The sequence below is a fragment of the Anastrepha obliqua genome, chromosome 1, assembly GCF_027943255.1.
Source record: "Anastrepha obliqua isolate idAnaObli1 chromosome 1, idAnaObli1_1.0, whole genome shotgun sequence".
Classification (NCBI taxonomy): Eukaryota; Metazoa; Arthropoda; class Insecta; order Diptera; family Tephritidae; genus Anastrepha; species Anastrepha obliqua.
Window position 1 is genome coordinate 16,385,084 of NC_072892.1, and position 16,443 is coordinate 16,401,526.

At 38.4% G+C, this 16,443-nt stretch overlaps 1 protein-coding gene across 1 annotated transcript in view; it reads left to right on the top strand.

Moving 5' to 3' along the window:
* The first annotated feature begins 2,234 nt into the window (after nucleotides 1-2,234).
* LOC129253366 (peptidoglycan-recognition protein LB) overlaps nucleotides 2,235-16,443 on the top strand; it is a 66,509-nt gene continuing 52,300 nt past the window's right edge. Inside the window, exon 1 of the mRNA XM_054891714.1 lies at nucleotides 2,235-2,830. Within this exon, the coding sequence (XP_054747689.1) occupies nucleotides 2,794-2,830 (37 nt within the window). The 5' untranslated portion in view covers nucleotides 2,235-2,793. The remainder of the gene's footprint in view (nucleotides 2,831-16,443) is intronic.

Consider the following 16,443-nt stretch of genomic DNA (forward strand, 5'->3'; position numbering starts at 1 on the left):
CTTGCTTATAATATCAGCCCAGAATATCCGGATTATCTTTCGTAGGCAACGGTTTGGGAAGGATTGCAATTATTGCTGTTAAGTTCCGTATTTCACATCCATACAGAACTACCGACTTCACATTGGCATCAAATATTTTCGGTTTTGTGTGCCAAGTGCAACGCAAAAATTCATGACTTAAAAAATAAATAAGAAGAAGCAAGCAAAAAAAGTATTCGACATTGGTAATATTTTTAAAATGTATATATGATACTACAACTTTAGTAGGGAGTTGCTTTTCCTTGTCAGCATATCACCTCTCTCAAACGATCTGGCATAGATTTGACCAATGTTTGGGTGCATTCTGAGTCAATTTGGCTCCATTCCTCCTGCAGAATGCCTTTCATCTGGTTCTTGTTTGAGAACTTGCGATTTCGGATTCTTTTTTTTCCAAATGACTCTAAAGGTGCTCAATTGGGTTAAGATCTGGGGACTGTGGCGGCGTTTTTATTATTTTTGGACAATTATAGAGCAGCCAAAGCTTTGTATTAATCGCGCTATGTTTGGGGTCATTGTCCTGATAGCATTTAAATCTATTTGACAGACCCAATTTTTCTACGCTTGGCTGTAAATTTTGCTTTAGGAGATCAATATATTTTCGGTGGTCCATGATCCCATCAATAAATGCTAAATTGCCAACACCTGATGCCGCCATGCATCCCCATACCATAACACCACATCCACCATGTTTCACGGTTGGTACCATATGTTTTTCTTCCTAACACAGAAGGCTTACGATACACCAGAACTTTGCCATCACATCCAAAAAGGTTATATTTACTTTCGTCGGCAAAAATTACATCCATCCAAAACTCAATGGGCTTATTTACGTGTTCCTTCGCAAATTCTAATCTTATCTTCCTATTTTTTTCGAAATGTGTGGTTTCTTTCTGGCTGATCGCGCATGGAAGTCATGTTTTCTTAGCACATTTCTTATTGTTTGGGAAGTAACAGATACGCCCATGTGCTCCTCAGTGAATTTTGCCAAAACCGTGGCGCTACTTTTCGAATCTTTTCTCACTTCCCGCACGATTCGCCGTTCATCTATTTCCGTAAGCTTGCGAGGTCGACCAGTCCTTTCCTTGTTTATCACAGTGTTTCCTGTACTGAATTTTTTTATGATAAAATGAACAATAGTTCTTGGTTTCTGAACAACTTCTGCTATTCTTCTTTCCTCTTTCCTCTTTCCTAATTTGTAATGATGTATTATTGAATTTCTTACATCTAGAGATGTCTCTTTTCGTCTCTTTTACGTCCCATCTTCGTGATCACTTTTACAAAAATGAGTAAAAAATGCTTGTAAATAAAAAACAAGAATTCTAACGGTATTTTACCAACAACAACAACAAATATATTAATACAAAATACATATTCACTATAAAAGAAAACCAACGGTTGTCGAATATTTTTTTTTGCTTTGGAATTTGTGCGGTCTTATCCAAAGAGATGACTGAGTGTTAAAATGTGAAATATTGGTTAATTTTACTACGGTATATTCTGATATACTTACTGCACAACGTTATCTTAATCAGAAACTTAAACATTTTTAAAGAATACTAGCATTTTGAAATCAATTTTAAAAAATTACTCTAATGTCGAATAGTTTTTTTGACCGCTAGTTCGTCCATTTATTCTTTCTTTTGTCATGATATTTCGATGCACAAATAGTTGTTGTTGTTGGCACTAGGCTGTCATGAGGGAATAATATCACAAGGAAATAAATTATTAATTACTTATTCATATCAGTCTATTACTTAAAAGCTCATAAATTAATTTTGTGTGCAGACTTTTGTGCTCTACTGTATATTTCTATTCGTTATGTTTAATTTATGTAGTAAAGTTTGAAACACAAATTTCGAAGCTAACAATGAAATATTGTTAAACGTGAAAATCCATAACTAAATTTATTAAGCTCCCTCTCCAATTCCACCTTCAAAGTCGCCACACTTTTCTGCTTTACGGCGGTGATTTTGTTTTAATTTCATTTAATTTTGTTTATTTACTTTGATTTTTATTACATTAGAAGTTGTTTGTGCAAAACCTGTTGTCTTGTTGTAGTACACTTCAGTATCACTCTGGCAATGTTGTTATTGTTGGTTTTTGTTTGCGATTTTTGTGTTTCTAAACACGCGCGAGCCCATCGTTTAAAAAATACTCAGCCGTCGCACATCGCATGCAGAGCGTTAGGGTGTTAGTTGGGAGATAGCCATTACACAGTTAAGCGCACATTGCAAAAGGTGCTCCGAACGAGTGTGCAAACGGACACGTAAAACGGAACGGAAACAAACGCGCATACGGAAAACGGTGCCAGGCAGCCGAACACGCCGCATTGGGTTGGCAAAGCCATTGAGACACTTGAGCAGCAAAAGAACTCGAAAAACAAAAAATCGGAAAGTGTAAATAAAAGTGAGATTGTTGTTGGAAAGTGCAGAAGCGTAACCAAAATAAGTTTTATGCTGGCCAAGAAGAACACAAAAAAACTAAAGAAAACTGTTGACTTTGATTTTTTCTGCCGTTGCAGTCACTAAATTAAAAAGTTCTGGCAAACAAAAAAATTGTTTTGATAAAAAATCAGGCTGGAATTAAATCAACGAGTTGTGCAAATTGCTTACAGCAAATAAAAAAAATAAGCTTGAAACAATACAAAATAAATCTATATAGAAAAAAATTTAATTGTTGAAGTGAATTTGCAAATTCCGAAGCATCTGAAAGCGAAATAATAAAAAAAAAACTAAATAAAATAATAAAATAAATATGACGGCAGTTGGATTATTTCTCTTATCAATGTGGGGTAAGTCATCAATATGAAATGTCATCAGTACACATTTATTTATGTTTGTGTATGTAAATATGTATGATTGCATGAACCCACCGAAAAGTTGGCGAAGCCGATAAGTGCGTTAAGCTAAAATTTATAGGGTGGGCCAACAATTGCTAGTGTCGTTGCTAGTGTCGTTGTCAACACATTATTTTGACGCTGGCAGCTTACTTTCACTAATAAAAGTGGCAGCAACTCAGTAACAAATCTGCAGGATACGAAATGAATCACTTAACGTTTGAACTGTTGGGAAATATTTACAAGTTAAGTTCAAAGTGATTGTTGCGTTGCCGAAATAATGAAAAGTCAATGAAAAGGTGGTCGAAAACACCGAACGGGGTGCCAAGAAGGCAAAACCTGCGCAGAAATTGGCAGTTTGATGCCAGTTTTGGGGTGGTGGCATCATTGAGCATTGCTAACAGCTGCTGGAAGGCTATGCAACTTCGCTAACGAAGCCATAATAATCGACTCTTTGTATGCTGAAATTGACAATACAAACTTTGATGTCAGCAGAAAGACTCATCAGGCAATCAGTCTTTCGCGACCGGTGTACAATAAAGTCAGGTTGATAAGTGCCTCGAAGCTGCTGTTAGACTCCGTCAGGCTTTTTTGAGAATTTTCGTTAAAAATCGATCTTATGTGAATAACGTGGAAACGAGTCAGACCCCATAAGACAAATATTGGGCCAGCCATTTGTGAGAAAAAGCCAGAAACCGTCCAGGAAGTTGATGGAAGGAATGTGGGAAAAAAATGTTTGCTCAGAAGATATAATTTATGAAATGAATTGAAGGTTAAAAGCGCAACGTGCTCAACAAATTCTAAAAGCGGATTTACACTACTCGATTGAGAAAACATCGCCAAACTTGCCATTTCGGATCTCCCAAAAAGCGATAGACAATAATGGAAAGCACACAAACTTTTAAAATAACTAACTAAAATTTCTTGCATTTTGCGTGAATATTTTTTTATTACAATAAAACCTATGAGAAACTAAAGGGTGATCAATTTAGAGGTATCAGGTACCCTGTCAGAAATCAAAATAGATTACCGAAACCAACGCAAGACTGAGTCTTGTCGAGGCCCTATGCTCTCGAGAGGAGTGAACAAGGAAAAAAAAAGATTTCAAATTGAAAAAATTGATGGGGCAACCTTTATACTTTTTTTGATAATCACTTTCAAATGTTGGCCGCAACTGCGCCATAATTCTGCCTTCCGTAAACAACAATTTTGAATGACTCGCTGGAGGACTTCGGTCGGTATCTCATGAATAACTTTAAGAATGATAACTTTAAGAATGTTGGCTTCCGATGTCTCAATCGAAGCTGATTTATCCACAAAGCATTTAGACTTTACATATCCCCACAAATAAAAGTCCAAAGGCGTGAAATCACACGATCTTGGAGGCCAATCCACTGCTCTGAGAGGTAAATTGCTTACCGAAATGACGATGCGGTAACCCATTGTTTCACGGGCTGTATGGCAAGTAGCGCGGTCTTGGTGAGCCAAATGTTGTGGAGATAACGGGCTTTACTTTCCGGCTCCACAAAGTTGTTTATCACGGCGTGATAGCGTTCGCCATTCACTGTTACGTTCGCGCCAGCCTCGTCTTTAAAGCAATATGGACCGTTGATTTCTACAGCCCATAGGCCACACCAAACGGTTGTTTTCAATGGATGTAATGGCTGGTCTTGAAGGGATCGTGTTGATCTTCAGCTGAAATATGACAATTTTGTTTATTGACGTAGCCATTAAGCCATAAGTTGGGCGGGTTCAGCGCTTGATGAACACTTTTCACATAGCGTAGATTTTCGTAATACAATTTTACGATTTGTAAACGTTGTTGAGGAGTTAGACGTTCCATGATGAAATATCAATGAATATTGAAAAAAATGATGAATTTAGTTTGACAGTAGTCACGCGTGATCTGTCAAAAAACCCCTATTGGAAAAAGTACCACCAATCTGAGCAGCCCTTAGTAATATTTTACTCAATACTTAGATGTATTTTTGTTTAAATCAAATTGTTGTAAAACATTGAAAATATAAATATTTTCAAATATTTTCGAAACCACAAAGTAAAATGATGCCTTGATGAAAAATTCTTAGCGTGCATCTTTTGGTTCGTAATTCTTCTCCTCCTAAATGGCTAGACAGATTTTGAGGATTTATTTTCTTGTGTACTTACTGCATTTCATGGATGGTTCTTAGCTAAAGTTGGTGGCGCTAGACTTGAAATATTCCGAGAAACTAAATATAATATATATGGTACCATTTGATATATACGCAGAATATTTGAGCTACCCAGGTAGGTAGGTATAGTGGTTGTCGGTTGACTCACCTAGGCCTGCTCTAGGCCTTGTGATACCACCGGGGCTGTCCGCTCTCCTCACTCTACATTGTCCTCATTGAACCAACCTGTGGCTTTAATATATCTAACAAGGCTTGTAATTTTTAAATTAGCTCCTTCTGCCAAATTATTCAAGGAATTTTTTACTAAAATATTGAACCTTCTTCTATCCAGAGCCAAGCACGCGCATAGAAAGTGTTCCATAGTATCTTCTTCTTCGATGTCGTTGCAGCTCCTGCAATAGTCGTTATAGGGTGCTCCCAGTCTACTGGCATGCCTGCCAATCAGACAATGTCAATTTCTCATGTTTTCCCTGTTTAGTTTCAACAGTCGGTTTATGCGGCCCTTGCTCCATTCTGACCACGTCACTCTACTTGTTGCACAGGTCAGAGACTGGCTTCATAGCCTGTTGTCAGCTCTGATAGTGTGCTTGTCCAGAAGCATAGGTATGTTCGCTTTGTCTGGTTGGATCGGTAATGTGGTAGCCAATCTCGCTAGTTCATCTGCTTTGCAGTTGCCTTCTATGTCTCTATGACCCGGCACCCAGAGTGCGTTTATTACAAAGTGCTATGATAGTTCTGTCAAAACGTCGATACATTCTTTTACTGTCTTCGAGTTAATATTAGGCGATTTTAAAGCTTTCAGGGCCGATTAGCTAACTGAATATATGTTTATATCTCTTGTTGTGAGGACACTTTTAGGGCTAACAGGCCTTCCCTGATAGCCAGTATTTCAGCTTGAAATACACTGCAGTGATCCGGTAACAGGATAGAGATATTGGCATTCATTCCTTCAGAATGAAGGCTTCCACCTACTTGATGATTTAGCTTGGAACTATCAGTATAGATGCTGATTCCGCTTCTATTGTCCATTACCCCATTGTCCCAATCCTCTCTTGTCGGGAAAGTTCTGGTAAAGGATGTGTTTAAATGCAACTATACTGAGCTACAAAAGTCTGTCGTTTGATTAAGGAAGGGGTATTCGTCTAGTATTCTAGCTACCTAACAAGAAATTTCTTTTTGAAAAAAAAGACTGGCATCGAATTACGTTGGGTTTGGTGCGTGACTACCATTCGGAAGTGCACAGGTTCGAGTCTCCGTGCATGAAACACCAAATGATAGAAAAAAATAGTCGTCCCTCGGCAGACAATGGCAAAGCTGTATTGTGCCATGAAAAAGCAACTCAAAAAAATATCTGCCGCATAACACGGAACTTATGGCCGCCTAACTCCCTTGACCTTGATCCCCTGGATTACTGTGAACGGGGCGTAGTTGAATGTGAAACCAATAAGCATCTTCATAACACCAGTTCTTTTCTGAAGGCTGCAATTTGTGACGTTATGGAGCACTTCATTTAGGCATGCATTTGATTTCAGGCCTGGATCGAGAAGGTTATTGCAGCTAATAGAAATTTATTTGAAAAATTCGTAAGCTCGATTAAATCTTGTTCCAAATAAAAGCCAATTAGTTTTTCTCTCTAATTGTGCTCACATATTGAACGCACCCTGTATTTTTATAATATTACATTATCAATGAGATCTTTTTAAGCTGCCACAGACGAAAGGGGACATTTAGAGCGTCATAATATACGGACATAGCATAATCTCTCAGTCGCAATTATCTATAATAGTTAATAACCTTATGATCCGCAGCACGCCATTATCGCACATGAAGTTAGCCTACGCTACAGCAAAAGCGCAATACTTATTTTCGCTCACAGAATAAAAATTATGAAATTTCCATTAAATTCTTTTAAGTGGTTTCCATGAAGAAACATTTTAGCGCTCTCTCTCTCTCTGAAATAATGGAGAAAAGACTTTGCATATTCAATTAAATTATAAGAATGCGGGTACAATCTTAAGGTCAACTTATCCGCCAATTTGTGATTTTATTCCACAAATGGTGAGACCTACGGTTTTATGTCGCTTTTAAAGGCCACAGAGATATACCAGGGAACAGGGCAGACCAACTTGCAAGAGAAGGTACCTGCATGCCAAATAAAAGTAATTTTATGGGGGTACCTCTCGCAACTTGTAAGTTTCTTATTATGGACGCACTAAACAGTTCAAAGATGGACTAGTGCCAATACCAATGTGAAATTGCCAGGCAAACATGGTCAAGCCTAAATCTACCTATTATAAAATTGAGTAGACTTCAAATTAGGACCTTAGTAGGGGCCCTTACAGGGCATTGTCTCATAGAAAATCATGCAAGGAGATTAGGCATTTACATGCATGATTTCTGCGCGGCTCTAGCCAGAAGCAGGAACCGATTTTTAAAATCCTACTTCTTATCGAGTATAGATAATCTACACACTTTAGGTATCAACAACCTTTTACGCTTTGCCAAAAGCTCCGGATGGTGCCATATGGAAGGGGAAATCTAGCCCAGCCGCTGCGGCTCACAACGGATCCATTTCGTTGTCTAAGCGGCATCGCTGTCTCTATGTGCTATGCGGCTGCCAAGCCTAATTTAGCCTAACCTAACCTAAAGGGCAGCTGGTTTTCAATAAACTTTGTATTTGCTCGAAGCAGCGTTTTATGCTCAATGTAAGAACCGAAGCCGCGCGTAATCGGCAAATAAGTTTACGCAAACCCACTCGGCTGTGGCACAGAGTGATTCAATATCTCGTAAACGGTTAGCCCTGAAGTGAGAGCTAAAAACGGGTACTAAATTTTGGTGCAATAGGATATCTGCACCAAATGTAGAAGAAATTTACTAGCCGAATTTTGCAAAAACCCCAAAAAAAGAAGAAAAATCGATCTTAAAATAAATATGTTAGATAAGAGATTTGATCCAACGCATTTCATAATCGCAAAAATTTATGGGGAAAAAACAAACAAATCTCTTTTCTACAAATTTATAACAAAGCTTCCGAGTTTGTTAACTGGGTAACTACTCACTATTAAGCTTAGTCATAGCTGTTGATAACTTTGCGTTGGCTATTAAGTGCTTACTTCCTTATCTGCATAGACGAAACAGACAAAAAGTATATCAATTTGTGTGCGCAGCAGAGCATTTCTAAAAATGATACAACTCGAATAAATATTTATGACATATCATAATAACTTGATAGTACCTTCCCACATTCCATCCAAAAAATTATACAACAACAAAAATTATTCACATACAACACTGGTATTATTAAGGGGTCATTTTACTACCTGAGATAACTTTTCGTTAATACGACGGGTGCCTTTTATATTTCGGGATTAGAGAACAAAAACAAATTTTAATCATCGAAAATCACTTTATTGTTTTTCAAAATATTCTCCATGAAGATCTATACACTTTTCCATGCGTTTGAACCAATTGTCGAAGCACTTTTGCAACTCTGAATGAGGTACCTCCAAAACATGCATTCTGAATGCCGCAACCGCTTCTTCAGGTGTCGAAAAACGTTGACCTCTCAGTTTGTTTTTTACGTACGGGAATAAAAAGAAGTCATTCGGTGCCAAGTCAGGACTATACGGCGGATGACCCATTAATTCGATGTTTTGGGTGCTCAAAAATGCAGTTGTTTGAGCCGATGTGTGAGAGCTCGCATTGTCCTGGTGAAGAGTGATCCGTCTTTGGCGATAGGTTTTCCTAATTTCTTGGAAGACAACTGGCAAACAAATGGTTAGGTACCACTACGAATTTACTGTTCTGCGTTGTTCTAGTGGTACGGTTGCGACATGTACAATTTTTCCGAAAAAACAGGCGACCATTTGCTTGGAAGTGCTTCGTGCGCGAACAACTTTTGTTGGATTTGGCTCATCTTGAAACACCCATACAGTCGACTGCTGTTTACTTTCGGTCTCATACGCGTAAATCCATGATTCATCACCTGTCACGATGTCATAGACGTGTTTCGAAACCCCGCGATCGTATTTTTTGAGCATTTCCTTCGACCAATCGACACGAGCCTTTTTTTGAGCGATTGACAAATTGTGTGGGATCCAACGCGAACAAATTTTTTTGACAGTCAAATGTTTATGCAATATTGAATGTATGCTGGTCCCACTAATGCCTAAGATTGTCTCAATCTCACGATAGGTCACATGACGATCTTGCAATATCAGTTCGCGCACAGCATCAATGGTTTTCGGAACAACAACTGATTTTGGACGACCTTCACGAAATTCGTCTTGGAGTGAACTACGAAAACGATTGAATTCACTATACCATTGATAAACACTGGTCCTTGATGGAGCTTCATCGCCAAAAAATGAATTAAGTTCATCCATGCAATGTTTCTGAGTTAATTCACGTCGAAAGTTGTAAAAAATAATCGCACGAAAATGTTCACCATTTAATTCCATTTTTGGACCGAGATGAATCTTTTAAGTTACTGTAAAGAACACAAATAGCGCTGGTATTTCAAAACGTTCTGAGTACGTAAAAGCCAAAAAATGTCAAACTTTGCGATACAGCTGTCAGTTGCCAGATTGCAACACCAGGGTTGCCAAACCCCGAAACATAAAAGGCACCCCTCGTATTACACAAGAAAATTCGGGCTCATTTTTAACCTTTACTAGCATACGGTTTCTTGTCAGATTGGCCGCAGTTTTCGAGAATTTCTCTTGGAGCCGCTGAGGGCTCATGTAAAGATAATCTCTGAGTTGATGCTAGCATATGTTTCGTAGCCTTAGCTGTTCAATGCTGAACTCTTTTGTGATGGCATGTTGTCCATGGTCAGTAAGAGCTCAGTTCTAGTTGGTTTCAAATTGGCAGCCTTTCTACCCAACGCAACCGCTACCTCATTCCCAGGTATGCCCTTATGCTGCGTGAGCCATGTGAGCCGAATACGAAAATGATATTGCGCATCTTAATGAGCGGAACCTCCCGAATCTAGGCAACAACGAACTACTTCTCAAAGATTATGCAAGGTACCTCGGAGTAATACTGGACAGCAAATTGCTGTGGAAGCACAGCGTTGAGGAGAGGGTGAAAAAGGCCAGTAATGCGTTGTACGCATGTAAAAGAATGCTGGGCGTTACTTGGGGTCTATCACCCTCCCTGATGCATTGGTGCTACACAGCAGTAGTCAGACCGATATTGCTGTACGGAACCTTAGTATGGTGGACTGCGACAAAAAAACTGGCACACTTAATACCGCTGGAAAGGATTCAACGACTCGCTGCTCTGTGCATAACAGGAGCGATGAAGACCACTCCAACGGCGGCGCTGGAAATGATACTCAGCATGCCACCTATTGACCTCATGGCGGAAAACCTGGCAGCGAAATCCGCGAGGAGGCTAATGTCTGCGGGGGTATTCACCTGCAGAACCTTCGGTTACAGCTCAATAGGAAAGTGGAGCTCAGGTGGCACAGACTACATGACTCCGTACTTTAATTGCGAGAGAAGGTTTCGCACTACAATTGAAGAGGAGGGATGGCACAAAGGCATGAAGCCTGGCCATAGTACCTTTCACATCTATACAGACGGCTCGAAAACTCCAGACGGAGTGGGAGCAGATATTTACTGCTCAAAACTAGGAATAAGGCAGTCTATCAAGCTGCCAGACCACAGCAGTATTTTCCAAGCGGAAATTTTGCTGTGGGGAAGGCCGCGGAGCTAGCCTACACTAGAACAAGAAAGAACTCAACAATTAATATATACGTGGATATTCTAGCAGCAATAAGAGCAATAAGCTCATATTGTATTAAGTCCAAAAATGTTCGACGGAGCAGGGAGGCCATAAAAAGGCTAGCCGGAAACAGTAGGCTGCATATCTACTGAGTACCTGGTCACAAAGGCATTATAGGGAACGAAATAGTAGATGAGATAGCGAAAAGTGCTGTGAGACTACTATTTGAACAAGAGAACGACATACCAAAACCGCTAAACACAATATACAACGAAATGGACGACCACATGAAAAGGCAAGTGGAAGCTAGGTGGACTAACTTGACCACATGCAAAACAGCAAAAATCATGTGTAGAACTAACGACAAAAAACTGACTCCATTCGTACTTACGCTCTCGCGAAAGGAATGCAGAACTATTATAGGTATGCTAACAGGTCACAATCTATTGGCTGCACATGCGTACAAGATAGGGATTGCTAACACGGACAAATGCAGAAAATGCAGAGAGGATGAGGAGGAGGAGGAGAGGAGACTTTAGAACACAATCGGTGCGTTTGTCCGGCATTATCAAAAATGCGACTAAGATGCCTGGGAGCCCCACTGTTTGAGGGTCTGGAAGACGTCTCAAAAGCGGAGCTCCCAGCCCTACTTAGATTCGCCAAAAGCGCTGACATCCTACATGATGTCTACTTTAGGTATTCATAGAGGTCGGTCTCCATCTGTTATCGCTAGGGACCAAAAGGTCTATGCGTGGCTTATTGCCAACCAGGCTAACCTAACCTAACCTATCCTAATGAGTTGCATGAAGTTATGCACCAAAGGACTATTGAGAACTTTACTCCAAAGGAGTGTCGCTCAAAATGCCAATTCGCTCAATTTGAAGATATCTTTTTACATCGATTTTCGCTTACGCTATATACACACGTTAAGAAGATACTTGGGAAACTACTTATCGGCGCCGACAGCTTTATTTTGGAACCAAATATTCCAGCATACGGATATCGTTGCCTTGACTTGGATCGCAATGAAAGTATCGAATATTTGTGCTACCATTTCCTAGCATCGGAACGTCCCTATTGAAATCGAACTACTACCACAGATGAGTGAAAAGAGCTTTTGCTTTTCTCTCAAAGTGTTTATTTTGAATAAATTTTTTCCGTTGCGAACTTCTAAGAAATATTATAGAGTTCTTGGGTTTGAGCTGCACTCAAAAAAACACGTTCATCTATTATATGAAAGTCCACACGCTCTAAAACAGAATATCTGTGCACGCACGTAGCTATTTTATCGGAAAATACCATGTAATTTACATTCCATGTAATGCCCGCGATAACAACAAGAACATGCACGAGATTACACTAGAATATTTAAGTAGCGAAGCCAGCATTAAAAGAACAATTAAAAGTATTTTAATCGCAGTTTCAAGGGCGACTTCCATGAAATTGAATGAGGTAAGCATTAATAATTCCCTTGAAATGAAGATGGGTTCAAAACTTTTCGCACAGGTAGCGACGAGATTTTCGCTATACAATTTAAAGCCAAGTTATTTAGCCCCAACCGCATTACATAAACTAGTGAGCAGTTTTGTGTAAATTTTAGTAAAATAAATATTGTAGGACAAAAAACCAGATTAGCGGAATGAAAAACGTGATGTTCGTTTCAACGTTTTATTACACACTAAACTTAAATCTATACCAGTGAAAGGAACTTACGTAAAAAAGAAATTAAGTAGGAACTCGGGTTGCCAACTAGTTACAATTTCATTATTTTCCAATACTCCCTCTCAACCCGAATATATAATCCAAAATTTTTACATTTGTTCGCCGCCCCAGTCTGCGTCCACATATCCACAGACTTCAGAGTTGTCAGCATAGCACCGAAGCTTGTTGTCAATGGTCTTGGCCAAGTAACGTAGGATATACTTTGCTCCTATTTCGTGTTCAGCTTTCGGATTGATGTTGCATTACACCAACTTGCTCACCAAATGTGAAATATCAGGTCGAGTTGTTACAGCTAAGTATATTAACGCGCCAATGAGAGACTGATAGGACGTCGGATCGATCTGCTTCTCAATATCATTGCTACGTTTGATTTGGTACCCAGCATCGAGCGGAGTTGATGCCGGCCTGCAGTCTGTCATTCCGCATTTCTTCAACAGATTGAGGATATATGTATTGCCTGTGGCCAACAGTAATAGCGCCAGTATCGCCATCGCGTTCCACTTCCATACCCAGACTTTTGGGCCCCTTGTCGACGGGCGTTTGATCATTAGCTAACTCACGTTTGATTGTCGTCAGATCGTCTTGTGATGAGCATCCTAGAATAAGATCATCAACGTAAATCGCAAGTAATGCCAACCTGCCTTTGGTACAGGCATGGTTCATTCCTGCAGGAAACGAAGCCCATTTTCCTTAAAACGGAATCCAAGGTAGAATTCCACTCCTTGCCGGACTGCTTTAGGCCATAGATTGTCTTGTTCAGTTTTGAAACGCCGTCGGGTTGTCGCATGTAGCACTCCTCTTTCAGCTCTCTGTTTACAGGTAAGTAAGCGGTAGTGACGTCGAGCTGATGTAAGTAGAGTCCATGCTGTGCTGCTAACGCCAGTAGCATGCGGATCGTGGCATACCTCACGACTGGAGAAAATGTTTCGAAATAGTTCACACCATATTCCTGACTACAGCCTTTAGCTACCAGCTACCAGATCGAATGATTTTCGCCTTCCTGGCCGCTTTTCGGCGCTATCGGTGCTTCTGTGGTCATGGTCTTCACCGTTGTCTTCTTCGCTGTTATTTACTGGTTCTTTATAGTTAAAAATTTCGTCGCAACTTCTTGAAACATCACCTCCAAACATCTTCCAGCAGATGTAGATCTTCATACGTTGTGTCGTTTTCTTACGCGTTGCTTTTGACTTACGACATCGGTTGCGTATATAAGAAGCTGTACAAATGGCTTCAGCCCACAAATATTCACTTAAACCGGACTCTACAAGCATACGACTAGCGATCTCGGTTAAAGTTCGATTAAGGCGTTCGGCCACGCCGTTTTGTTATGGTGTGTAGACAACCGAAGAAAGTTCGCGTTTGATGGCAGTTTCTTTGAAAATCTGTCGAAATCCTTGTTTATGTATCACGGCCGTTGTCGCTGCGCACTTTTTTAATTTTTAATTCACTTTGGTTTTCATCCATATTCTTAAAATCTCTCTCATTAAATTCTTTATTAAACTATTGAGTTGAACGTATAGAATAGAATAAATCTGAGTTTTGCACTTCGACGAACTCTCATCCAAACACAGTTCCTTTATTAAACTTAAGATAGAGCTGGGTTGTACTTGAACGGATATGCCTCTATTCTGGCGGAAATTGGCCGAGATGTCTCAACCTCCTCCGCGCTATAGCGCGTCATTCAAGGAGAAGGTGTATTGAGTCTCCGATTGGTCGCAAAAACGACAAGTGTCAGTGCAGCATATCCGCGCCCGGAATGCCCGTGAGCATACTCAGTTTATCCTTAGGAGGCGCTATGAGTTTCCCAAACCCCTTTTTTTAGGTACTATACCCCCCCGTATAGGCTTTGCCTGGCATAGCTCCATAATTTGGTGCCAGCTAACATCTCTTAGCCTTATAGCTCTACACTCCTAAGGTTTTCCTTGATTTTGTGGTGTCTCATAGCTGGAAGTGCTCGCTTCCTCTTGATAATTAGTCCGCAACCTCCGTATTCGATGCATCCGCTACTTCATTCCCAGTTATGCCGCCGTGCCCTGGGATCCATATGGGCCGGTTGCGATTCAATGCGATCAATGAATACAAGAAGAGGGTACACTCTTGGAGTGTCCTTTCTAGTGCAGGTTACTCCAGTTTACAATACTTTATCATCAAGTTCAATTCTGAACTTCTCAAATTTACTGACATTAGTGATTCATCCTTGAGTAGATGGGAAGCGCTTCCATGCTCTTTGATGATACTACTCTTCCTTTACCGAATTCTTCCCTTGTAATGTTCAACGGTACGTTTGGCTGATCGCTGAATAATTATGTGAAGCGGCGTCAGTGCAGCGTATTGGTCAGAAAATATTAGCATATATCGGGTTAAAATTTTTTAATCAAAAATAAAACTTATTTTTCCAGTATTAAGTTTCCCGCTTTGAAGTAATGACTATTTTGCGAGTGATTATTTTTTGATCGAAAGCAGTACTTGTTTTTTAGTACTATTATTATTATTTTATTTTTTTCATCAAAAATAATTATTATTTTCTTAATTTTATATTCCTCATCAAAAGTAATGATTATTTTTGAGTCTCATTTTTTTCCTCAGAATTAATCATAATTTTTTGATTAAATTTTTTTTAATTTTTTTTTAATCGATTATTTCGAAATCGAAATGCGATTCTTAATACTAAGTCTTATATGTATCGCTCAAAAATGTATGAATCGTAAAGAAAGTGTTCGCCGCCACACATTGATATGTTTTGACTAATTATTTATTTATAATGTAATTTCGATAATTTTTTTATAAAGCCATGTTGTTCATACAACAACAAGAACCATATATATAGTTTTATAAAATTAAAAAAACAAAATTCGGCATATTTTCATCCAAATTTCAAACTTTTTACTCAAAGTTTTAAAAAAAAATGTCGGATATTCAATGATCCACATTTTGGTACAATAAAGTGCAAGTTCGATTAAAAAATTGCGTTGATTTTTGACAATTTATTCTGCTGACGGTGTTGGGTGTTTTCTTCCATATAAAAAAGTGTGGAGTAGGCGTTAAATGGAGAAAATTGAGAGAAATTCTAAAAATCAGTGTAAATTTGGACCTACTTGAAACTTGCGCTATACTAACTCAAAGAACTATAAAGTGGCATATTTGAACTTTTTTCAAGAATTCTGGTTAAAAAGTTTGAATTTTTGATGAAAATTTTCCGAGTTCTTACAAATTTTGTTCAAAGTTTGAAACTTTGCTTTATATGGCTTTTGTTGTAATGTGAACTGTCTTTTTATATAAGAATAATTGAAATTAAAAAGTAAATAAATAAATAGTCGAAACTTGTCAGTATATGAAGTACACTTTCTTCAGTCGTTTGCTGTACATATATACACTTGTAGATACAATCGAAGCTATCCGACAGTATTTGTAAGCTTTTAATTTGTTCGTTGAAAAGTTTACGATAATAATTATTTTCAGTTGCTGAAAACATTAGAAAGTACAACCCGCAACAAATCTATAGCATCTCAAAATTTTGACTATCTTTTTTATTATTTAAAAAATTTTTGTTTCTAATTTTTTTTAATCTGTTTTTTTATAATTCTTTTTTTTTAATTTTTTTTTTTAATTTTTTTTATACTAATTTTTAATTTTTGTATATTAATTGTTAATTTTTTTATATTAATTTTTAATTTTTTATACTAATTTTTAATTTTTTCATTCTTTTTTTTATTTTTTTTTCATGTTTTTGTTTATTTTTTTATGACCTTTTCTCTATTTTTCGTATCTATTTTTATTTCTTTATTTTCCTTTATTTTTTTTACCAATTTTTTATATGAATTACAAGTGCGCTGCATTTCTGATTTGGTAGTGTCAAAAGGTCATACACGATTTATACAATTGGAATTTTTTGAAAGCTACTACCGATATTCTGAGTAGGTTGATGGGTTCTTAAGAGGGCATCAT